The sequence below is a fragment of the Fonsecaea monophora genome (genome assembly GCF_001642475.1).
Source record: "Fonsecaea monophora strain CBS 269.37 chromosome Unknown Scaff56, whole genome shotgun sequence".
NCBI classification, from domain to species: domain Eukaryota; kingdom Fungi; phylum Ascomycota; class Eurotiomycetes; order Chaetothyriales; family Herpotrichiellaceae; genus Fonsecaea; species Fonsecaea monophora.
The window spans coordinates 134,758-159,163 of record NW_019173987.1 but is presented as its reverse complement, the minus strand read 5'-3'; the positions used below and the strand labels follow the sequence as shown (position 1 = coordinate 159,163).

The following is a 24,406-nucleotide window of genomic DNA, read 5'->3' as shown; positions in this document are numbered from 1 at the left end:
CACAGCTGAACAAAGGAGGGTTTGCTACCACCCTGTCCCCGCATTCTGCGTTCCCCCACATGGACGTTTACAAACCACAGCCTCTCCTGATGGCAGCCTAAGAAACCTAGTGTCCTTCCTGGCGTCACAGATGCTCCCTCTGGCGGATGTGCTCCCCCATCAGTACAGTTTATTGGGCCATTAGGGTGCTGCGGGCTACGCGAGCCACTATACTGGTCATGAAGACCAAGTCCAGGCAATCCCCACCTCCAATGGTATAAAGGAGCGACAGGGCACTTTGAAGCATTCTACATAGACTTTGGCAGTACTCATATCCTCTCCCCAGCATTCATCATCGTGGGCTGTGAACCCTTCGGTGATAAGTTGCCAACACGTCGACTCCTTGCATGACAAAGTCGCCCTGAAGCGACATCTACTCTGCCTTGTGTTGAAACCAAAGTGACTCTTCATATTTGACCAAGACGCCGGCTTCTACCTTGCTTCCCTTCCATTCTTACTACTTTCTGCCAAACAGCCTCAGCATCCGGTTGTCAAGATGGCCCCCGATATCAACTCAATGACCCAATATGCCACTGATGGCTATGCCAGTAATGGGGTGCCTCGATCGGAGTATGAAATTCCTGGTGAGTCGTTCTTCCCTCTCTTTCCTCCTGATTCTACTTCCAGCGTGCTTAATGGATTGGAAAGTCGCTTGCTAATCAAACTGCTACAGACATCGTGTTGCATGGTCCGTACACCAGGAAGATCCGTGTCTTGTCGATCGGTGCCGGTGTGACGGGAATCATGAATGCCTACCACATTCAAAAGTTTCTACAGAACGTAGAGCATGTCATCTACGAGAAGAATTCCGATATTGGGGGCACCTGGCTGGAAAACAGATATCCAGGTATGTTGCTTCTATGAGTTGTTTAGGCGTGTCTCTTTGGTGATTTGGTTTGGAGATCGAGTGGGCGTATTACAAACCAAAACGTCGGCTCTAAGAATACGCTCACTATTCAGAGACATGCATGCTATTGTGGTTTCAGAGTTCGGTTCGCTGATTGGGGGAAAACAGGTTGCGCATGTGATATTCCGAGTCATGCTTACACCTATCCTTTTGCTCTCAATGTGAGTTAGATGTCTTCGCGACGTCCGTGGAGCTGATTCTCACCTCTTGATTCGCAGCCGGATTGGCCTCGTTTCTTCTCCTACTCGCCAGATATCTGGAAATACCTAGACAAGGTTTGCGAAGTATGGGGCTTGAGGAAGTACATGACTTTCAACACTGAAGTCGTTGGATGTTACTGGCAGCAGCAGACAGGCGAATGGCTCGTCAAACTCAAGCAGACGAATGCGGATGGAAGCACACGTCTCTTTGAAGACCGATGCCACATGCTTCTTCATGGGACAGGGATATTGAATAACTTCAAATGGCCCGATATCGAAGGCATGGATAAGTTCAAAGGCAAGATTATGCATACAGCCCGGTGGCCCAAGGATTACCAGGCCGAGCAGTGGAAGAAAGATCGTGTTGCTGTCATTGGGTCTGGAGTATGTTTCCGCCATCACCTCTTACTCTGGGACATATCTAACTCTGGCTCTTCAAACAGGCCTCGAGCATCCAGACAGTACCGACGATGCAGCCCCACGTTAAACATCTCGACGTGTTCGTCCGAACTGGTACGATTTCCACAGCCCTTCAGCGGATGTGTTCCGGGGACTCGATCACTTCGTGGTCGATGCTTCGATTTGTTGGAGATGGAGTTCTGACTTGGTGTGCTCAGGTGTTTGGTTCGTGCAAATTGCGAACAACTTTGGTGCAAACCACGAATATACGGACGAGCAGAAACAAGACTTCCGCGATCCATACAAGGTCACCGAGCATGCCAAATCCATCGAGGACCAGGTCAATGGACTCTGGGGCTCCTTTTATAAGAACTCGAAAGCGCAGGCAGAGGGCCAGGCTGCTTTGAAGGCCCGTATGGCTGAGATGATCAAGGACGAGAGACTCCTGAAAGGGTTTACCCCGACCTTTGGCATTGGTTGTCGCAGGATCACCCCTGGTGATCCATATATGGAGTAAGGTGTACTCTTGCACTGTTGGTTATTCCCTCAATCTGACATTTTCCGCAGAGCTATTCAGAAACCCAATGTCGACGTACACTTTACGCCCGTTGTAAAGATTGTAAGTTTTGGACAAGCTTCGACGTAACATCTTTGTGGCATGCTAACGTTCAAAAGGACGAAACAGGGCTTATTGGTGGCGATGGCATCCACCGCGAAGTCGACACAATTGTTTGTGCCACTGGCTTTGACGTCTCATACCGTCCTCGCTTCCCGATTGTCGGTCAAAACGGAGTCGACCTGGCGGATAAGTGGAAGGTTTGCCCCGAGGGCTACCTTGGCCTTGCGATCCCCGAGTTCCCCAACTTCTTGACGTTCATCGGTCCCAACTGGCCCGTGGAGAATGGCAGTGTTATGGGCCCGTTGATGTACGTCTCATACTACGCTCTGCAGATGATCAAGAAGCTCCAGTCCGAGTACATTTGCAGCATCGCCCCGAAACAAGATGTGACGGATGCGTTCAATGAACATTGCCAGGAATGGGTCCGGCATACCGTGTGGGTCGAAGAATGTCGGTCATGGTTCGTTGTCCCCTTCGTTAATCGTTTAAGTGAACACCATCGACTGACCTCCTCATCAGGTACAAGAACAACGAGACGGGTCGTGTCAATGCCGTCTGGCCAGGCTCATCCTTGCATTACATCGAAGCCATCAAGACCCCTCGCTATGAGGACTTTGAGATCGAATACCTTGGGCCTGCCAAGAAGAATATGTGGGCGTTCTTGGGCATGGGTACAGTGCAAGCCTTGGTCAACAAAGAGGATGTATCGCCATATCTGAACCCTGAGGCCATTGATCCAGACTGGATGAAGGCTGTAGGCATGGATGCGAGCAAGCTGTACGAGACCAAGATCAAGGATTTACAAGCCAAGTATGAGGAACAGAAGGAGAAGAGCAAACAGAACGTGGAGAAGGTGGCTGTCTCATGAGGGAGGATGATAGCGTTGGCACTGCATAAAGGGGTGAGGCAGCCTTGTCACGTGAATACAGGAGCCATGGACGCAGCTGGCTGTAGATTCTTCCAAACATGGTATATAGTCGAGGAAGGACCCCAAGACGATCGTTACTTGTTATAACTCAGGAGGAAATCTCTGGCTTCAAAATAATGCCTATTCTCAGAGTTGCGTGACGACTTGACGTCGAGTCCACCACTGCTCAGTCGGGTGTCACGTGCCATGGCGTTTCACCCTCGACACCCGAGATTCTGCGGAGACAAGGGCTTCCCAGGGTAAACAATAAATTATTCGCTTCCAGGTACAAGGCACGCTGCCCTCTACAAGTGTGCGCGCTGCCTTTGGCTGTCACCAGTTTTTCTTACAACATTTGACTCACATCTAGCTTCGTCTGATTCCTCAACTTGCCACAACCCGAATACGGCGCCGCCGCGCATTTTATTCAACGACTCACAGCTTCTGGCGAGTGACTTTCCCGATGGAGATCCACTCCGTGTTACCTGAAGAGCGAGCAAGAGATCCAAAAGGCGAGACCCTTCCCTGGGGTTATCGCTATGCAGAGTCAGTTAATTTCGATGCGAACCTTGAATCCTTGTCGGGGATCTTCCCACCCGGAGAACCACACTCTAACTCGTCGAACAGCTCCGCGAGAAATGCCAGACAGCTACCAGAAGAGAGCGGGCCTTTCGGTCGCAATCGCAGTATAAGATCCACGGCGTCACGAACGCCGCGCGCGAGGACAGGCACCACACCGGTTCGACAAAAGGAGAACACTGCCGTGGCCGAGTTTGGGAGGTTGTTCGCAAAGGAACAGGCGAAAGAGGAAGAGAGGAAGACCACGTTACCATCTCCCCCGACCGCTCCAGGCGAAGTACCCGCGACAGAACGGCCGATCCAGCCAGAAGCCGTGCCCACGGAATGTCTACTCTACGGCTACGCAGGTAAACACTCGGAATGGAAGGTCCTGTCGAAATTCGAAAAGATCGTCTCCCCCGGCATAATCTGCGAAGACTACCCACGAGAAGATCCCAACCTCTACCTCTCCTCGAACTCACCGTTTGGCCTCTCGAGAGCCTCTGTGGTGGTCCATCAGAATCTCAGCCGTGAGGCCATCAAGAAGAGTCGGATTTATTGTGGTGGGAACCACTGGATCAAGATCACATTCGACTCCTACCAGGCCGCAGAGAGGGCATGCTTTTACAGTCCCATTGATATTGATGGTTACATGGTGCATTGCGAGATGTGGCACGGAAAAGGCCCAGCGGCAGACGTTCCCTTGCCCAGAGGCCCTGCTCCCGGGCTCGATGGGTCAGACCTTCTACAGCCCCAGCCACAGTCGTCGCGACATCTCGATGATGGTCGGAGAGCACGGACCCTAAGCTCGTCGCAATCTTCCCGTATGCTATCAGGCAAACAGTCGGCCATTGCGGGCTTTGAGCGGGCGCTCCAGACCCTACCCCGTTCTCACACCATGCCCGACATGCAATACGGACAGCCTCCAAACCATGAAGAAGAGGAAATCTCTGTAGATTCCGCGACCGCATCATCGGCGACGGCGACGGCCACCGACCTGGCACCCCCACAGCTATCCTCGTCCACTGGTCTACGTTCACGCTCTGTGCCCCAGCTGCCTGGAGAAGCCACCCAGCACCCGCCGGATTCGGAATACATGACGCACATCAAAAACGTGAAAAAGGTAGTCTTGCGACCCATGTCGGAAGCCCTGCCCCCGCAACCGACGTTTGCAGAGAGAGTTCTTCGGAGCATCCCGATTGTGTCGTATTTTATGGGCAGCACGAAGCAAGGAGCCGCGGGGCGACGTGATGTGATCGGGGAGGGGCCACTGGTCAAGGACGACGGGAGCTGGGACCCAGCTAATGGCTGGTACTGGAGCTTCTGGCACGGCGTGGACAGGTGGTTCGGAACCGACTTTTGTGGCCTGAAGGACGATTGAGTGTGTTGGCGGTCTCAGTCCGGAGTCTGGGATAGGTACTGTAATTGGAACTTGGAACAAAACCAACTCGCAACGCTACACACGAATTTTTGGGGGGTAGGGGTTAGGAATTACGATTAGACACCCTTCCACGGGCAGTTGAGCACTAGCGCCACCTGGACAGACCATATGTACATACTGTACCTAATGTACCGAGTACCTTTGGGATGAAACCAGCAGCATAGCTCAGCGTAGCTAGGTAGTTGGGCCAACTGGGAAGCTAAGTAGCTGGCGCTTGGGGGTGGTTGATCACGCAGATACACACATGCAGAGAGGAAGGGGGAGAGGGAAAGGGAACATCCTCAATAGTTGGAGTGTTGTGGCAGCAGTAGTGCCGACGAGCAGGTTTGTCCCTCTCACCATCCACATACCGTACCGTACATACATCTCTTCCTCATGGCTTTCCAGTCGTCGTGGTGGTGATGGTGACAATGACAGTGACGGAAGAGGCAGCAAAAGACTCGAGAAAAGAGCAAAGAGAGAGAGCAGAAACAAGAAAGTCCGTTCTCTCACATTCACACCGACGCATTGCCGCCAGAAAATTGGACCATTCATTCCCTTTTCTCCCCCTCGCATACAATGCAGAGGGGAGAGGGGGGACATGGATGCGATGCATATTCAGTCTGTTTTTTCCTTTTGGAGCCCTCGAGTTTTCTTTTCCCTGTCTCTTTTGGGGACCCTTTTTACATATTTGGGAGGGGGAATCACACTCCTCCGCCCATCTACCCACAGCTTTGCGTACTTCGGGGCCTCTCTTTCTCCTTACTCGACTTTGCCTTCAAAGTTCTCTCCTTCGACCAGATCCGGGATCTCGTCGTCATCCTCGTCTTCGCCTTCCTTCTTGCCCTCGCCCTTTTCACCGCCTTCCTTCTTCTGTAGACTCTGGTACGACTCTGCCAGGCGACGTAAGGAGGCGAGGCTGTCGGGGCCGAGTTGGTTTAGGATGCCCGGCACGAGTTCCGTGAGTTCCTTGTCTTCGCCGTTACCGTAGATGGCGAACGTGTTCGAAGGCACTGAGGCGTGGACTGTGGTGCAAAACAAAATGGCATATTAGCTTCCGCTTCATTTTGGAACAAAACCCCTAATGGACCCTTCCCATCCTCCTCTTGAATTTCTAGGACTCTTGTCCCTGTGCACCCGTCCTTGCTGCAGTGTTTTGAATGCTAAGATCACGTACCCTTTGGTGCAGCGAAATGTATCACATTGCCGTCTTCCTTAAACATGTTGACCTCCTCAATGGCCTGGATGGGCTGCACGTTCATCTTTTTGAGCGTCGTCTGGAGTTTCTTGTCGTCGGTCCCGGAACTCTTGTGCACCTTCTTGGTTTTACGGCGCGGCGTGCCTTTACCTCTGTATCAAAGAATCAGGATGTCAGATGAGTGGGTCTCGGCGGTCAAACAAGAATTCTTGCGAAATTGGGTTTGTAGATTGACAGTGAGTACGAAGAAGGAATCAAGGAACGTACCCTATATTCATTGTTAGCAGAGGGTTACATACGATGGTTGTCTTGGGATAATTGTGAGTGACTTACCAATTCGCACCTGCGCCTGCATGCGCTTGAGCTTTTCTTGATCCATTGTGGTGGGTTGGTGTCTGTTGCTGAGCTTCACTCAGCTCAGAGATGTCACGGCTAGAAAGCGCAAGCACACAAATCCAACTGCTCTCGAGGTGGAAAAGACGTTTTCGCCGAGCCCTTGGAATCCAAGACTCAGAAAAGCTTCAGAGGTGGCGGAAGGACCGAGAAGCGAAAAAGAGGCTCAGGAAAATCTCAAGACAACGCTCGGATTTCCGTCCTAGCTGTACAAGAGGATGAAGATGGGAGATGGGAGAGCGAGTTGAGCTTCGGGTTGCGGGATGATTCAAGGACGTTCAACTTTCTGGGGATTTGTGCCCTTTATGACAGTCTTGGCGATTTTGCTGCGGCTCGAGACCTCGGGGTCGAGTGTGCGTGTGCGAGATCACGTGTAGCTGCGGACGTGGAGTCTGGGAACAAAGTGCAAGTATATCGTCCAGGCGTGCGAGGTATGGTAATAGCAGTCTTAGTAGAGCATTGAGTCACGGTCAACACTGTATCTTGCCCCCAGACGAGGCCACATAGCTTTGTTGTACCACTAATTTGCCAGCATTCTCGTGAACCAACAATGACCAGCAGCACAATCCAGCTTGTGTTTCTTACGGCACTGAACAATTTTATGGGCTTACGCATCCTGATGTCAACTTCAGTGTCACTCTCCAACTCTATCGCTTGAGCCGGGGAGCATTCTCAAGCACATGGTGTTACACATATGCAGCGATCATGATAGAGAATTGGAAAAGAACGGAAATTCTGCATTGGGGGCTTGATTCATCACCGTCCGGAACAACCTCGGCTGAGCCAACACGATTCCCGCGCTTGCCCAATGTCCCGCTCTCTATTACAGTAACGGCACTGAGTTGTCCATGCCACCAGCCTTTGTTTCCCCATCAAACATCGTTTCTCTTTCTGCTTTCTTCCTCCGTCTCCTCCCTTGAATCGGTCCAGAAATCAATCTCGCGTGCGCAAAGATGGCGGGCAAACAAGCGTTGATCGTACCTGCGCTCAAGACACATACGGCGACGGTGATTATGGCCCATGGGCTGGGGGACAGGTCAGTATCCCAACGCAGATTTACGCCGAGAAGTCTTCTTGGGGCTTTTTGACTGATTATCTGTGAAATAAAACAGCGGTGCAGGGTGGTGAGTTCGTCACGGTCCCCAGAGAAGTCCTCTCGGAAATATCACAGCACTCATCGCAGCCGCCAGGGTGTCGCTCGCAGAGACCTGGCGACGGCGGGGGAAGTTTGAGGACGTCAAGTTCATCTTCCCCAATGCGCCCAACATCCCCATCACCGTGGTACGTACCCGAAAGAGCTACTCCTTCACATACGGTGCGGGATCATGGTGCTAACATTGAGAGCAGAACTTTGGCATGCGCATGCCTGGATGGTACGATATCGTAAGGCGCCGCGACGAAGTCGGATCCCCTTACCCCTCCTCGCTTCTCCTATTCCTAACAACCACGCCTCTACGCTACGCAAGAGCTAATGAATTGTGTTTTGCGCGACGGTAGACGAACTTTTCCGACCTCAAGCACGATTTCGATGAACCGGGCATCCTGCGCTCCCGTGCAACCTTCAACAAACTCATCACCGACGAGATCGATGCCGGTGTACCTTCCAACCGTATAATCTTGGGTGGTTTCTCCCAAGGCGGTGCGATGTCGCTGTTCACTGGCGCTACTACACCGCACAAGCTCGGCGGAGTCTTTGGATTGAGCTGTTATCTCGTGCTCGGGGACAAGATCAAGGATTTTGCCAAAGAGGCCAATGGCGCGAACAAAGACACCCCCTTCTTCATGGGCCACGGGGACGCAGACGAACTGGTCAAACATCAGTGGGGAGTGCAGTCGGCAGAGTATTTGAGGAACGAGTTGGGCCACAAAGTCGAATTCAAGACATATCCGTGAGTATCCTTGCCAGCCATATCAGGTTTTGTGATTGACAGTTGTGCGCAGGGGTCTCGCTCATTCGGCGGACATGAAAGAGATCGATGATTTGGAGGAGTTCATCAAGCGATGTTTACCACCGAGTGGGGCACTGTGACTAGATGATGTCGTGCCTGCGAACCGAGAAGGTCACCACTGGGCATACATTGGCATCACTACCATTGTGGTATTATTCGCTTTCATTCTGTTCTCAAGGTCACGGAGTCGGCGTCAAAGTCCACGAACAAAAAGAGCAAAAAGAGCATAGATGAGCCGGGCTTTTTGGCACCGGAAATAGGTCTGCAAACGTCCTTCAATCATGAAAATTGCTTGAATGTTTTTAATTTTGGCTATGGTCCCGTTTCGTTTATGCGGCACCCTGCTTGCGCTGGCCGGTGTAGAAGGCCAAACCATAAGTGTTCGTCTTGAAGGTGATAACGCTACCCTTGGGGAAGTAAAAAACGTCGCCAGCAACAGCCTAGAATCCAACGTCAGTTGTGCTCGCGAGCGCGCGGGTTTCCAACCAATGGAGTGGAAGCTCTCACGTGAACAGATTGGCCAGTCTCGTCGCTAATATCAAATTCACCCTCCAAAATGATCTTCATCTCGTGGTAAGTGTAGGTGTAGACGAGGGGAGTGCCCTTCTCAAGTCTGTAGATGCCACAGCTGATGGGCTTCTCGGGGTCAATTGAGTCGTTGCTGACGACGTCGCCGAGGAAGGCGTTCTCGTTGGCGATCAAGGGAGGCTTGAACTCGGACTGGACTTTGGAGAAGTGCTTGAAAGCTGGTGTGGAACCCATCTTTTCAGGTTTGGATGTTTTGGATTGGGATGTAAGTCTGCTGAAGCAATGTCCCATTTGTTAGATTCTTTGAAGATGCTTGGAAACCAGCCAAATCCCTCTCAGAGCGCGCTGGTTGTCTGTAATAGTTTTCTACCCAGGTCGCCTTGGTTCTTGCAAAGATAGTCCTCAGACTCACCTTTATTGTTAAGCTGAAAGCCGTCCTGAAGCAGTCGCAAGCAGAGGCAAGTTGCGATAAGCGGATTGGGACGTGATTGCACGAGACCTAGGGAAATGCAAACGGATTTGGGGAAAGAAGATGAAGAAGCTGCAGATTGAGAGAGAGTAATGCAGGAACCAGGATGCAGCAGTCTATAAGATATACCTCTTCAGACTTCCCAGCTACCCACAACTTGCCTTGCTCATTTGGCTCGGACTGCGTTGCCCCAGTCTAGGTTAGGGATTACTCTCATGCAAACAACGCGTTTGATGGAAATCTGGTGGCCAAAGACCCGCGTCAGCGTGTATAGCTCCGTGCCTAGAACTCAGACAGGAAGCTTCTGGGACCAGTCACAGTGCTCCAATAGCACCAGAAGGGTTGGAATGATAGAGTAGAAGGGAACAAAATGCCCAAGGTGGTTAAGGCGAGTGAAGATGATGGTCGGTTCAATGGGAAGCTGACCACGAGCGGGAATAGATAAGGAGGGTGGGATGCCAAAAGCCGCAGGGAGGGGTAGAATCGATACTTGGCAAGTTTGTATATTTTGCACCACAATTTCTGATTTGGGCTAGACCTCCGTAACTAGGACCCGCGACCACAGCCTTACACAATGTATACGGATTTCAAGGTCATGATATCGGATACTGGATCCAGAGAGATTATTATATTTTCATGTTATGTAAAGTCGATAAATGTATTCAAGATGTGGTGTAAGCCCGACCATTGGAGAGAAGTTGTTATCACGTGATGTCATGGCAAATTTGTACCTTCCGAGCTTCCATCAGCTTATCGAGTACTCCTCCGATTAGTAAAATGCAGATTGCTCTCCGCAGCCAAAGGCGATCCTCGCCCAGTCAACTCACCCTTGAGCATCTTACACTCTCACCCAACCTTGCTTCAGCCAAGCATCAGAGGGCATCAAGATGGCCCTTCTCACCTATTCCGGAACACGGTGCAAAGGAGATCTCATTCGGTATCACCATGCCAATGCTTCCAAAGGGGAACAGCAACACTTGTCCGCCCACCATTCTTTGCCTTGACCGACCTATTTCTCTACCTAGCCGCCTATACTCGTACACCCCTACCCACGAGATACTCTCATTCGCCCTCCGAGCCGATTCCCGTCCTGGTGGATCCAGCCTTGTCTTCTCGCCCTCGCGCGAAGCTCGATCTAGCAATCATTTCCCCTTCTCCGCTTCCGGAATATCTTTGGATAAATCTAAATCCACCCTTTCTTACATAAACCTTTTACACCTTACCTCTTTAGGGCAGGGAATTCTTGAACCTGAAGGATCGACGCTGAAGGGATTCATTGAGCTTTGAAAAATTGGCTGTTAGAGAACGGACGCGGTGAACAGGTTTGATAAAGACCGGTGAAATCTACCACTGCTGCACGAAAACCCTTACAAAGCCAGTAGTGGGCGTGCGGATATGGCTCAATCTCGACTACCGTCTTTCAAGATCTTTCACGGAGACGGGTATATCCACCATTGCGGCGGGTTGTAGCAAAATACAGCTGATGAAAGTTGCCTCCTCAGAGGACCGGATTGGTGGCTGACTTCTCTCTAACGTCCTGCACATTGGGGAAAGGTCAGGAGGGACAAACCTGCACTTAAATGCAAAGAGATCCCTCCGTCGCCATGGTGTCAGGGCAGAAACGACTCCACAATCTGCAACTCGGATCCAGCATTTCTAGATTCTGCAAAACTTGCACGGCTGGGCCTCCGACTTCGACCAACCCTTCTCCACACGTACAATGCGGCCCACTGGCATGGTACTGGCAAAGTCGAACCCAGCGGATCCGTGTGGTCATTCCACTCCCTTGTCTTTGGCACGCAATCTTTCCTAGCCAGACCAACGCACACACGCTGAATCCTCTCATCCATCATGTCGACGAATGGTATGGTGTAGTCTGTTCCCCGTTTGTTTCCCTTCCATCTCGCATACGGCTGAGGTCTGGAGATCAACGGCTCCCATGCCTCATGCGGCGTCGCCTGAGCAAAAGGCACGACAGCGTGGGCACTACTGTCGTATGATGCCATTCTGCGTTCCCGCCTCGTTGTGCGAGTTCGTTGCCTTTGGGACCTGCTGAACGAGGTATAGTTTTTCTTGCTCGGGTCTCAATGGGCTACTGGTAACCCATTTGATTGTTTCCTCCTCGGGGCTCCCCGTCCTCTCTCATACCACCCACGCCGCCACCGATACATATTACTTTTTGGCTACACCGGCTTAAACAGAAGGCATTGTCGCAAACAATGGCCTGAGCTTTCTGTTCTAGGCCTTCTCTCCCTCATTATTTTACCCTTTTGAATGAAATTTGTGAATCCCATGAGCTTATAATGCCACATTCCGAGAATTGCTTTCTGACATATTATATCTCCAAGCCTCACTAGAAGCAACTTACTAGTTCTTCTATTTGGCACCTTGACTAATATCGAGCAACTGCATAGCAGGTCGGCCACTACTCTAGGTCGCAACTCACTTTTACTATTCATTACTCAGTACGAAACAGAGACTTTGTTATGGAGCGCCAGAACCACTTCGACATACCCGGCTGAGGGAGAGAGCAGACGAGACAGGCAAAAGGAGCGACCTTTCTTCCTATACCCCCCACCACCACGGCAGGCCATTTCACCACGTCCGTTCGCCCATTGCCCTTTTTATTCGTTGCCGAACCTATTTCCCCATAGGCTTATACTCCCAGAATTATTCTACCATTGTCCATGATATAGATACTCTACCCTGTCCACCACTCCGATCCAGTCTCCTCAAACAGACGGGATCTTTTGCCCCCGGGGTTTTGGCCAACTCCGAGAACGGGAACACAAGTGGAAGAAGCGGGCAAGGGACAGCGCGTATTAAGTGGATCGGGAACAAAAGCGATTTACCCACGTGTGCGGCAGCGGTTTTAAACTCTCCTTGACTTGGAGCCCCAGCCAGGAAAGACTAAAAACGCCATTTAACGTACCTTACTAAACTGCTGTGCTCCCTCCATTATTGTACTCGGTGCAGAAGCGAAGACCGAGGAACAACAACAACGACGACGACGACGACAAGTTTCTTCACAACGGCCGCTCGCCTGGACGCCCCTCCTCTTCCCTCCCCCTCAGTGACGACATTCTGCGTCTGTATCGGCACGCCAAGAAACGGGAAGAGCGCGAAACGAAGCGAACAAAGGGACCAAGAGAGGAGAGAGATCGGAAAACGAAACAGCAGCACCATTTACGTTTTGCGTATCAACCACAACCACCGTTTCAGGATCTTCCAACAGGCGACCTGCAACTTGCGACTCTGCTCGTGTACAAATCGAACGAACACACGCAAACACGCAAGAATAGAACAGCGAGAGACGCGGGTTAGTTTTTCGAAGGGTCCAGCTTGATCTGGTCTCCAATTCCCTTACCCAGAACCTTTTGAACGCCCGCAACTCCGTATGTACGAGAGAGGATGACAACGACGAGAAAACACATGCACACCACACGCCCCGCAAATTGCTAGCAGCGCACGCACATCGATTAACGACAATGATAACCAGAAACGACTGATACTCCAGATGACGGTCCCGGCAGTCAATCACTCTCCCAGTCTCATTGCAACTACTACTAGTACTACTGCTAGAAGTAGAACCACGTCCCCATCAAAACCCTTCTCCACGACCACGACCACGATATCACACGAACCAACATAGCCACTACCCACCGGCCCAACTCGTAACAGGTGCATATATCAGCTCCCTCACTCTCTGCAACAACATAATCCGTGGCGCCTTCTCCCAAAAAATTTCATAGCTCCGGGTTCCCAAACACCTTGCTCGTGAAAGACCAACCAATTTTCGCAGGGGACTGAAGCCCGACTTTCAACGGCACAGAAGCTACAAAGAAAGCACCCTGTGGGCAAGGCTGGAACGTCCGGCCCTCAACATAAACTCCCCCATTCCCCATCGCGCACAGTCTCCAGGCCCGCGAGTTCCCACACCAAAAGCAAAGAGCAATCGCCTAGATCCGCTAAAACTCCATTTGAGGCCGCAAAAGTGTGCGTGCGTGCGTTCATAGCTGTAGAGCGTCAAAGTCATCACAGTCATCCCGCCTGCCACACACAAGTCCAAGGGACCCAAGCAATCTCAACCTGACTCAACCCGGATACTTTGCAAACAACAGGATTTCGTAGAATCTTCAGTCGCCAAATCCATTCGGTCGATCACGTCCAAACAACAAAAATACCCCAAAATGACAACCTCAACCGCACCCCATCCTGCGAGCAAGCGCAGCAAAAGCCAGACCATTGTGCAGGGCCCGAGTCCGCATCCGACATCGAGTGCCCCGGTTGAAACAATCCCCATGTCAAAGTTGACACACAGCGCCGAACTCGACGAATATACCGCAAGCATGCGGAACTACCTGGCCAGTGTCGACCATGCGGGTCAGGATGACAGCCGCAGCAGCGGGAGCGACACCGACTCTAGGAGGAGTAGTGTTCGGAGCGAGAGGGTAGATGGAGGTGAGAGAGAGAAGTCGCCCGAATTCCGATGGATGGACCTCGCCAGTTTGAGGAGGGAACACGGGAGCGTAAACCTCAGCCTTCCTAGCGCTGGCAAAGGAACTGAGAATCGGATAGCGAAGAGTACCGTAAAGTCCACCAGTCACCACCACCATCATCATCACCACCATCAGATCGGGAAAGACCCTCGCCAACTTCAGAGAGATCATCGGTCTTCGAGCCCCGGGGGCAAGGCGTTGCTCAGCAAGAGACACGCAAAGCAGGCCGAAGCAAAATCAACCGAGAAAAACTAAAAGCGCAATATGTCAGCCGCCTGTTTGACGTGCGGAGAATGAAACTTGGGCCATCGAGCTCCACGACACGCCTCGCGACGGCGATAATGGCCACAGGCTATGCGAGGAGGTCTCATCGAGAAGCAGCTCGCGGAGAGAAAGTGCGGAAGAACAACGCAGCCAGCATGAGCTGGTGACTCCAGGATGAGACAAAGCAATCCCAAAAGCACAACGTCTGAGGAAATTCGAACACGTACCTTCCCACTGCCAGTCGGTCATAACACCTAGCCAGTGCAATTGCCCTCGCACGGTGTATTCGGGTTCTAGTTGATCTGAAGACATGATATCGCTTGTGTGTCGACGAGGGAGGGATACAGGGGGAGGTGGCATGGTCATTGACATGGCCGACATGCCGCTCCCGCTTCCGAGCGAGTCCATCGTTAAGCGACGTTTGACCGCCCTCCCTGTTGCGTCAAAGTCTCCTGGTCCGCCGCCCTGCCGGTCCTGGGGTCCCTGTTGACCATGACTGAAATGACCGGGGTCTCCCATACCCAGAGAATCTGCCGTGTAAGCCTTTCTCTTCATTGCCGGCGGGACGTCTAGCACTGGAGGGACAAAATTACCCCCTGGCACTCCGCGGCTCGCATATTGCCTGAGCAATCTGTTGGACTTTTCATCCTCGTACGCATCTCTGCGGGCCCAGACCTCTTGAACGACATTCCAGCACGAGTTCACGTTCCCAATCTTTAGACGCCTGATCATTGCTTGCCAGCGTTGCACCACCCAGGTTCTATCATCGGGGTCGGTGACTTCGCAACTTGCCGCAAAAAGAGGAAAAATCTGGACGATGGTTGCTCTTGAGGATAAGGGGACTGACGCCAATGTGACCAAGACTTTCTTCGCCAGGGATGCCGCTGGGTCGCTGGGGATTTCCGGCACGGCTTGGTGTAGATAGAGTAGCGTAGCGTATCGGTAAGCTTCTGCTGTTTGAATCGAGTGCTGGACTTCTGAATTCGGATCCTCCGGCCGCTCGAAGATCAAGGCGCTGGGCACTTGCCACTGTTGTAGTTGCTCCTTCAACTCCATGGCGGTGGAGACGATGGTGAGAGAATTCGACTCGGTCTTGCGCACTCGTTGTATGAGGTTGGCGACGCGGCCCATCAACGGAAACAAAGTCGTGGCACAGCCCATCAGCGGGTCGACCTCGACCTGATCTCCGAATGGGGCATTGACAGTGGCAAGGATTTCCTCGAAATTGAGCTCCGGTGCTTCTTCCAGCGACGTCAATCGAGCAATCACGTCCATGTAGACAAAAGTATTACAGAGGAACTTGAGTCTATTGGCGTCTTGGGTCGTCATCTGGCCCAGCTGCATGTCCCGCTGGTGCTTGATGATGGCGTTGTTCACCATGACTTTAGCGCCTCGGAGATGCTGGACGCCAGTGCTGACATGTCGATCCCAGCCTTCACTAAAAGCAAGCGCCAATGAAGTTGCCAGCGCCGAATCGAGTCGCATGTTCTCGATCTCAAAGGCAAGACGTTTGATCGCCTTGGTCATGTGTGCCATACCTGGCACGTGCAGATTGGGAATCTCATGAGCACCGTGGAATGCCGTCATAGATGAAATGGCATGGTACAGAGCAGGAGATTCTCGAGCCAAAGGCCAGATCAATGTCCGCCAGGGATTCTCAGTAGGACCGTCCTTGACAGATAAAATGCCACAGGTTTGCTTGTCGAATCGAAGCATAAGCATCTCTGGTGACGAGGCGTCCAGAGAGGGCTGAGCGAGGATTGTCATGTCGCTGGATTTGGAAGATGCTGTAGAACTCTCACTAGGAGTAGGGGAAGACGCGCGGAAAGCCTGGAATGCTGTGTTGGAAAAGCTGGGGTCGAGCATTGACGAGGGTGTGGGGAGTTGCATAGCCGTCATGGCAGCAGATGTGGCGATGGCATCCGATCTGATAATCTCTTCGTCAAAGTCATCCTCTGTCGGTATACTATCATGAAGAGGCATTTGCGGCTCGAGCTCGCAGGGATCAGGCAGCGGATTCATATTCGGTTCAGCAGAAATCATCATGTCCAAAAGTTGGGGAGAACCAGAGGAGAAAGACTCGGCACTGTTGCTGTCGATGGAAGAGCTCGTCGTTGTCGTGGTCAGGCTGTACGGATCAACCGAATCGCCCAATGTCAGACCTGGAGACATGCCGTCGGTCTCGAAAGCGGGCATGAAGATTGAATCCGGGGTGGTGAGATTGAGAGGCGGCGAAAGGTCTCCGTCAAACTGCATGTCGACCTGTCGCTCTGGACTAGACACTGGACCCTGAGGGTGAGGGAGGTCATCGCCGTTGCCCTGGAATGCATGAACTGCCGTTTCGAAGGCAGAATGCAAACCCGGAGACCATGTCTGAGCAGATCCAGTGACTTCAACCCGGTTTTGTCGAACCTCTGGTCTCGCACCACCCGCGATACCAATGGGATTGGCTACATTGTGAGTGGGCGACAAAGAGTTGGAACGAAAAGCTTTCCTCTTCACGGTAGGCCGGGAGGCAAAGGTAGTCTCCTCAAATGTTCTCCACTTGTAGTCCTTCTTGTAGCCTTCACATACCACGCTTCTTTTTTGACATTGGGCACAAGAGGGTTTTGTCTCGTCGCATTTTAATCGTTTCTTCTTGCATGTCATACAACCTGTGAAAGGGAAAAGCCAAGTTAGTCCATGACGTTGGGAAACGATGGAACCCGCAATAGAGACACCCAGATGAATTTGCTGCGAGTATCACGCTGCCAATAAACTCGGAGTTCAGAGCACGTACCATTTCGACTCTTGCTTTGCTTTGGTTTCGTCACCGCCCCATCCTGGACCGATTTGTTGAGGGGTTTAGGAGGAGGAGGATTGGGTTTGGGCTTCGTGATGGCGGCCTTTTTTGGCTGCACCACAGGCGCTGGAGTAATGACGGGAGAATCTCTCAAGAAAACAGACGGAGATGGGATCTGGACCTCCATGCGACGCAGACGGAGACAGGCGACATGGACCCAAACGACCTGATCGTTGACAAGTAGATTGTGTGAAAGCAGACGAGTGTAAACGGGGGCTTTGAGGTATGGAGGGGTTCGGTGGGTACGGTGGTATATCGACCGAAGGAGGAGTAATTGTGAGGAGAGAGTGACTCGTAGCACAATCGTATTGCTCGGAGCAACTAGGCAGGATCAAGACAGGTATCCGCAGAAAGGAAGAACTAAACGAATTGTCCAGAAAGCAAGGGAAAAGAGGATTGAAAGGAGGGGTGGGAAATTGAAGATGGTGAAAGAGTATCGATGGGTGCGTTACAGCACGCAGCCACCAGTGCCAGGGTCTGGATTGGTGAGGGTGATGTAGGTCAATAACGAGCCTCTTGATGCAGAGACATTCGAACCAAAAAAGATCTAACGAGAGGTGGATTCCTGGAGCATCAAAGACACCGATGCAAGCAGACACATACGCACACAGGCACACACACGAAAAATGGGGAGTGGGCAAGGAACCATGAAATCGAAAATGGGTTGGAACAAAAAGTGTGAGCGGTGATGTCCAGAAAGTCGCATCACAGGGACCATTGACTAGACGATCAGTGGCTGGAGGGTCAAATGAACGAGTAGCAGGCAGCAAGTGAGATGGGAGAGAATGAGGATTAACTCGCCTGCTCGCCTCTCAATTCCGTTCGTTATCTTGTTTATCTCGATGGGGTCTTTGCTAATGTGGCAGTGGCAGGACGTGCAAGTAGTCGCCCAGGAAAAGATACGCGAATCCCCCGGACACGAGCCGCCATCCGCCATCCGTCATCTCTATCTCTCTTCCCTCTTCTCCACCACCGACATTTCCCTATCTCCTCCATCCCGACACGCAGGAACCTGACGAGAGCGAGAGACTCCCACGTGAGATAAGGATGGATTGATTCATATCCTGTCTGCATCGCCGCCGACGGACCATCATCCGTACTTCCGCAGCCATGCCACAGACGCTCCAACCAGGAAGAATGTTATATCATTCAGGGTCTCTCTCCGCCTTTCACTGCTTCGAACTACGGGCCTCAAATCCCCGCCCCACGAGATACAGGGGGATCGAGAAAAAGGTACCCTTGGAGGCCTGGACTTGGGGTAAACAGGCGACTTTGGTCGGTAGCCACTTCAACGAAGATGAGAGGTCATCTCCGCCCATAATAAGCCTGGCTTTTGATCCACCTATTACTGATTTTCCCCCCCTTCCTTGAGACAAGTGGCGTTCAAACCCCGCTCGCTAACCAGCCGTTGTGACCGCAGAAGATTAGACGACCGTTGACTACTGACACCACTACTGGCTGCCACCTAACCAGCGAATCCCTTCCCCGACACCCCTTTAACCCACGATATAAGTCCGTGGCGCAACGTGTGACCAACATCACAATCCAGACCGCTGGGGCATGTCAAGCGTCGTTGGTTTCCCCCAAGACATCCCAGCCTTGTGCCGCAGCCAGCCACCCAACAGGCCCAGGCGCAAGGCAAGAAGGCTGGCTGTCTGGCTGGTCAGGCTGCCTCTCAACCTCCGCGGTGTGGAGGGAGCGGAACCGACTTTGTCCACGATGGAGAAGAGCCACGGATAGCTGAGAAAAAGTGGAGTTTTGTTCTTTGCGGTGTCTGGTCACATCAAGTCCAATGTCGCACAAAAGGGAGCGAGAGAAAGAGAGACACGGGATCAGAAAAACCAAACCACGTAGTCACGGAAATTCCAAATCGTCAGGGATTCGCGTTACACAGCGCTTTTTCCCTGTCTGGCCTGATCGAAAAGTGAGACTTTGCATTTTGCCATCGCCTTCATCGAAGAGGGGGAGAGGGAAGGGAGAAAAGAAACAGGGAGGATTCGGAAGGGAGGCCTCTTTCTCTGGGACGATGCGAGGAAGAAAAGACGGTGCTTTTTCCTCTCGACTGGGACCCTTTCCCCTGCCCGGTGATTTCGTTGGTTTGTTTGATGGGATGGTTCACGGCCTCCCCCCCTTTTTTTTAATCTGGTGACCACCAAAAAGGACTTTCGGTCATGTTCAGCGTTGGATGTTCAGCCTCAGCGTCACCAGCGTCAAGGTAGGAGGAATCCTCCCTCCATGGGGTCCACGTTGCTGAGACAAGCCCAGCTGAGAAGGCGTGTTCCGACCCCATCACATCATATGCAGGCAATGCTTGCATAGTCACACCTGGTCGTTTTCTCTGAGAGGGCAAAAGGACGGCGGGTTCTTTCTTTCCAGGGCTCAAAGGAATGAATGTGGAGGGCACACATCTGTTGCTGCGCTGTGTTGTCGTTGTTCACGAAGCGCGCCAAACAACATATGACATTCTGGGTTCTTTTGCTATCATTCACACCCCGCTGTTCAAACTACTCGGTACCTGGCTATCTATCTATAATACCTGTCCAAACCCAAATATCCGTACGTGTTACTCGAGATAGATATATATGCAAAGTATCGCTCCGACATGCATTCTTTTTTGCGGTCAAACACCTCCGAGGAACATATAATTCGCAAACACGCTCCATTTTCTTTTGACTCGAAATCTAATTCTTGTGCTTGAAATTCTGCGCGAGACCCGGCCAGTGCTTCTCAAACGCCTCGACCGTGTCCAGGACGCTCTTGTCGTAGGAGATGAACCGCTTGACCCCGAGGGCGTGGTATGCCTTGGTCGACGCGGTGCTCGACTCGCCCGGCACGAACCAGTAGTCCTTGGTGTAGCCCTGGCCCGGGTCGCCGACAATGATGTCACGCTCGGGGAAGTGTTCCCGGAGCAGGTCCGCGGCGGCCTGCGGCGGGGCCTTGCCGTTGGACATGAGATACCGCTCACCGTTGCTCTGCTCCGGGTGTTCCATCGCCCAGATGTGCATGCGCGCCACGTCCCGCACGTCGATGTAGCCCGCGCCGCCGATTTGCGGGGGCATGCTTTTGTTGCCGCTGTAGATGTTCCAGATGGGCAGGAGCGTCGTGTTCAGCTTGTCCGGCGTCGCGGGCCAGGACACCGGCGGACCTGTCACCACGGCGGGGTTGACGGCGGCCACGGCGAAGGGCGGGTGGTTGTCTTCCACCCACTTCCACACCGCCCGTTCCGCGGCAGCCTTAGACGCCCCGTACGCTACAGGAGCCGTGAACTCGCTGCGGGCCACGGACTCGCCCATCTCGTTCCAGTCGGCCTCGGTGTAGGCGTGGTCGGGAGGCTGCCTCCACCGGTCCACGATGGCGGCGATCGAAGACGTGACGACGAACGCTTTCAGCTGAGGTCCCGCGGCGCTCTTTGCAGACTCGAGGATCGAAAGGTTCCCGCCGATGGCCGGGCCAAAGTACTCGTCGACTGTCTTCAACGTGAAGTCAACGGGCGACGCCGTGTGTAGGATCGCATGCACGCCCTTGACCGCCTCGTCAAAGGCGCCCGGCGCGACGATATCCTTGACCTCGACATGCTCGTACTGAGCCTCGTAGCCCTTGAAAGCGCCGGCCAGTAGGTGGTCCTTGGCTGATATCGACCGAGAAGTGCCCCTCACCCTGTACCCCTTTTGGAGGAGCTGGAGACCGATATGGGAGGCGATGTACCCATTGATCCCCGTGATCAGGACGATCTTGTCCGCGTTGTCAGATGGCATGGGCGAGACCGAGCGGGAGCGACTTCGACTTCGACTGAGGGATTGGAGGTAGATGTGGGTGAGTCTTTTTGAGGTCTCCAGGATGTAAATGTGAAAAGGGGGTCGGTGGCTACGGCGGCCGAGATGAATGCGGGTCTTATAGAGACCGTCGACCGGTATCGGTGCGTGCCGGGGGAAACCTGGAGCCAAAGGGCGGTCGGTGGGAATATGTCGAGCCTTTCCCTGGACTCTTGTAGATTAGTATTGCGAGCAATGAGGTTTCTCCCTCTGATTTGTGTCTTCAACCGAATATAGCAGGCGATAATGGCTCGACCAACCAATGGGGAGATATAATAAGTCTTGTTGAGTGGTGGAGTTATTGGTGTTTTGGTTAGTCAAAATGCCCGACTTGATTTCTAAACTGTCGTCCTTTTGTTCAAAGATTGTGATGTTCTCGCTACCGTCGTCGAATATTTCTGTTTAGTCGTAGGTCTTGAGGGAAAAAAAGAGACTCTGGTTGCATAAGCTGAGAATCCTGCATTTGGTGGCGTTGCTGAGCTGGTCATTACGAGGTCCATTGTGTGTGGCCTGCATTGCCTGCATTGCCTGCATTGCCTGCATGTCGCCAATAATCCAGGGTCTCGAGACAAGGTTGACTGCGCCATTCTCAGGCCCAGCATCTTTATCTTGGAACAAAGTGCGATCGCACCCAGCACCCTGGTGTCTGTCTGTCAAAGCCTTGCTTGGCTGGAAATGGCAGTCGTTCTTGTGAGCCATCTTCACTCTATGTGTTCAACGGGTTTGGTCGGGTGGGATCGACCTCGATTGTGCTGTAACAAGTGGTTTGATCGGATCACTCCGGAACTAAATATGCGGCAAGATTCCAGGAAGCTCGCCTGCCGTCCTCATATCATCAGCATGACCTGTATTAACACGAACTAGAACTGTTGCCATTCACAGTCTATACCAGAACACCCCCTTGACATATGACCCATCAAAATTGTACACAGCCACCATCCCAGCCATAACCATTCCGACAAAACACCAATCCCCCCCAAAATGATGCTCAGTAGCCAGCAGTCTTCAACTCCTTCTCCGTCCACTCCCATAATTTTTGTCCCGCCTCTGGGTCCTTTGTCCACTTGTTCGGCCTGTACTTACCGACAGGAGTGTAGTATCCTCCATTGACAAGCTCCTCCTTCTTGGCGCCGGCAGCTGCCCAGAGCTGATTGAAGGCGCCATTTTCGATCGTCTGGAACAGCAAGGGCCCAAATACCATTGAGCCGTACTTCATGATTGGGTTGGACTGGGCGTTTGGGATGTAAAGATCGGTCTTGATGACGCCCGGATGAAGCGACACGCTGGTCAGCGCCGGGTATCGTCGAGCCAACTCGGCGGCAAATATGATGTTCGCGGCTTTGGAGGCTCCATACCGGGTCCAAGGACCAGTGGCGGTGAGCTTCTCCGTAGACAGGATCGTATCGAGGTTTGGAGCCATGTTCCAGGCCTCGGATGAGACAGAGACAACACGCACGTCAGAGTTACGTTCCTTGGCCGTCTTTTCCATGGTCGGAAGCAGCAGTTTCGTCAACAAAAAGTGGCCGACGTGGTTGGTGCCCAACTGGATATCTTGTCCTGTCGCAGTCTTGCCTGCAGGAACAGCCATAATACCAGCATTCAGAACCAGAATGTCGAGTCGGTCGCTGTCACTCGTGACTCGGTCTGCGGCTTGTTTGATGGAGGGTAACGAGGTGAGATCAAGAGGAAGGTATTCGATATCGACATCCTGTGATGTCTCAGCCTTGATTGATGCTACAGCATCACGTCCTTTGGATTCGGTTCTTGAAGCGAGATAGATCTTTTGGGGGCTGTGCTTTGCAAGCTGCAGGACTGTTTCCTTGCCAATCCCATTGTTACCACCAGTCACAAGGATAACTTTGCCTGCAAGGCTTTGAATGCTTGTCGCCGGGACAAATGATGGGCTAGTACTGAATGGCCACATGTTGGCGATCGCGGGATGGAAGACTTCAATGGCAAGCAAGGGATGGAGGGCGTATGGTAGCAGGAGGCCCGTAGCAAGACTGAAAAGGTCTCGGACGTGTGACAATTGTGGGAGCGCTGGCTTTACGTTGTTATGTGTAGGAGTGGTGTGCGATAAGGTAGAATGATTCTGTGTTGCTGCATTGGCTTGCTCGTGCTTTTGTAACTCTTCAGCCTCAGAGTTGTTGGATGCTCCTGATGTTGGTGACGACATGTGCGCAACAATATTACGCCGACGGTCTGGATGAGAATGATAGCATTTTGAATGTAGTGATTTAAGATCTCGACAGGGATCGTCCCGTATAGCACGATCCTCCAAGAGCGAATGAGATTTGAGAGAGAGAGTTTGGTTGACGATGTGGCACCGTGGTTTACGAGAGCATGCGAGAGCGAGCAAAAGCAATACGGGCGTAAAGCTCCGATTCTTTGACCAACCAATCACGATGTGCAAATCCCATGATTCCGGAATAACTCCTCCAGGCTCCGATTCCTCGTCGTACGTATCCTCCCAATCATGTATGCACGAGAAGTTGTATGAGATATTCTGCGATCAGGAACCAGACTGAATGTTGACTGTCGACTGTTCAACAAGTCCCGGGTCCGAGGCACATAAACGGTTGAACTCTCGACCTTGTCCGGCGTCTGCGACTATCAGATCACGAGAGGCAACGCAAAAAGGGTGAAGATGATGGATTGGGGATTGAAGAGTAGGCCGCGGACTTTGATATAATGACTACAACGCGGAGAGTCAACAGCATCTCGCATCAGTACTGGGGTAATCGCGTTGCCGGTAATAACATAACAGGATGCATGCAAATCTGTTTCGTCCTCGAGAAACCCATCCCCAAGCTCGTCGAGCACCGTCCCACCACCGATCTTCTGGAGCAGATGCATGTTCTTGAGCGTCTTCTCCCTTTGTAACCAAGCCGGAGGTAGCTTATGCCTGTAACCTCTCCGATAAACATCACACCCATGCACAAATGTCCTATTATCCGCCCTCGAAAAAGCTCTTCATTGTCCGCATATCCTTAGCAGCGAGCACATTGATCACTGTCACGTTGATATAAGGAGACAATATGAAACATATTTGGGGGCTCGTCGCGGCGTCTGACCGGTCGATGCTCAGCAGAAGGAGGAGTTGAGCAAGTTTGTAAATGTATAGATCGGTACAGGGACCAACAAGAGCGGGGGAGCCGAAGGGACCGTACTAATAGGAGCAAGTTAGGAGACCAAAAAAAGGTGCCCAGTGGAGCTTGTCAGATCATGACCGTCTCTGGTGTTGGTGTGTTTTGCCGTCAGTTTGTTGCGTGAATGGGCCTATTGACGAATCACAACCGACACCCAAACCGAAAACTTGCTCACTTGGCGACCACGTTGAATCTTCTTCTACCAAGCGATATCCTTTGTAGGGGTTCTGAACTTTGTCGTTCCAAAACTACAT

The 24,406-nt window shown here is 52.3% G+C and overlaps 9 protein-coding genes across 9 annotated transcripts; 4 read left to right on the top strand and 5 right to left on the bottom strand.

Moving 5' to 3' along the window:
* Window positions 1-535: 535 nt before the first annotated feature.
* On the top strand, window positions 536-3,032 carry AYO21_07400 (hypothetical protein; the record flags this gene model as incomplete). The annotated part of the gene is made up of 9 exons (XM_022657356.1): window positions 536-623; window positions 713-886; window positions 1,055-1,107; window positions 1,165-1,530; window positions 1,590-1,659; window positions 1,764-2,058; window positions 2,113-2,164; window positions 2,221-2,624; window positions 2,684-3,032. 9 exons carry the CDS (start codon window positions 536-538, stop codon window positions 3,030-3,032), a joined length of 1,851 nt encoding a protein of 616 aa, XP_022510369.1.
* A 502-nt stretch (window positions 3,033-3,534) lies between these two features.
* Window positions 3,535-5,010, top strand: AYO21_07399 (hypothetical protein; the record flags this gene model as incomplete). The annotated part of the gene is made up of 1 exon (XM_022657355.1): window positions 3,535-5,010. One exon carries the CDS (start codon window positions 3,535-3,537, stop codon window positions 5,008-5,010), a length of 1,476 nt encoding a protein of 491 aa, XP_022510368.1.
* An 801-nt stretch (window positions 5,011-5,811) lies between these two features.
* Window positions 5,812-6,626, bottom strand: AYO21_07398 (nascent polypeptide-associated complex subunit beta; the record flags this gene model as incomplete). Its single annotated transcript, XM_022657354.1, has 3 exons — window positions 5,812-6,074; window positions 6,227-6,391; window positions 6,581-6,626. The coding sequence occupies 3 exons, from the start codon at window positions 6,624-6,626 to the stop codon at window positions 5,812-5,814; spliced, it is 474 nt and encodes a 157-aa protein (XP_022510367.1).
* Window positions 6,627-7,593: 967 nt separating this feature from the next.
* Window positions 7,594-8,669, top strand: AYO21_07397 (hypothetical protein; the record flags this gene model as incomplete). The annotated part of the gene is made up of 6 exons (XM_022657353.1): window positions 7,594-7,676; window positions 7,753-7,764; window positions 7,831-7,921; window positions 7,988-8,023; window positions 8,138-8,529; window positions 8,582-8,669. 6 exons carry the CDS (start codon window positions 7,594-7,596, stop codon window positions 8,667-8,669), a joined length of 702 nt encoding a protein of 233 aa, XP_022510366.1.
* Window positions 8,670-8,918: 249 nt separating this feature from the next.
* Window positions 8,919-9,351, bottom strand: AYO21_07396 (hypothetical protein; the record flags this gene model as incomplete). Its single annotated transcript, XM_022657352.1, has 2 exons — window positions 8,919-9,029; window positions 9,097-9,351. The coding sequence occupies 2 exons, from the start codon at window positions 9,349-9,351 to the stop codon at window positions 8,919-8,921; spliced, it is 366 nt and encodes a 121-aa protein (XP_022510365.1).
* A 4,425-nt stretch (window positions 9,352-13,776) lies between these two features.
* AYO21_07395 (hypothetical protein) lies at window positions 13,777-14,340 on the top strand (the record flags this gene model as incomplete). Its single annotated transcript, XM_022657351.1, has 1 exon — window positions 13,777-14,340. The coding sequence occupies one exon, from the start codon at window positions 13,777-13,779 to the stop codon at window positions 14,338-14,340; it is 564 nt and encodes a 187-aa protein (XP_022510364.1).
* Window positions 14,341-14,437: 97 nt separating this feature from the next.
* AYO21_07394 (hypothetical protein) lies at window positions 14,438-17,318 on the bottom strand (the record flags this gene model as incomplete). The annotated part of the gene is made up of 3 exons (XM_022657350.1): window positions 14,438-14,451; window positions 14,577-16,913; window positions 17,129-17,318. The coding sequence occupies 3 exons, from the start codon at window positions 17,316-17,318 to the stop codon at window positions 14,438-14,440; spliced, it is 2,541 nt and encodes an 846-aa protein (XP_022510363.1).
* Window positions 17,319-19,872: 2,554 nt separating this feature from the next.
* Window positions 19,873-20,946, bottom strand: AYO21_07393 (hypothetical protein; the record flags this gene model as incomplete). The annotated part of the gene is made up of 1 exon (XM_022657349.1): window positions 19,873-20,946. One exon carries the CDS (start codon window positions 20,944-20,946, stop codon window positions 19,873-19,875), a length of 1,074 nt encoding a protein of 357 aa, XP_022510362.1.
* A 1,045-nt stretch (window positions 20,947-21,991) lies between these two features.
* AYO21_07392 (hypothetical protein) lies at window positions 21,992-23,179 on the bottom strand (the record flags this gene model as incomplete). The annotated part of the gene is made up of 1 exon (XM_022657348.1): window positions 21,992-23,179. One exon carries the CDS (start codon window positions 23,177-23,179, stop codon window positions 21,992-21,994), a length of 1,188 nt encoding a protein of 395 aa, XP_022510361.1.
* Between the last annotated feature and the right edge of the window lie 1,227 nt (window positions 23,180-24,406).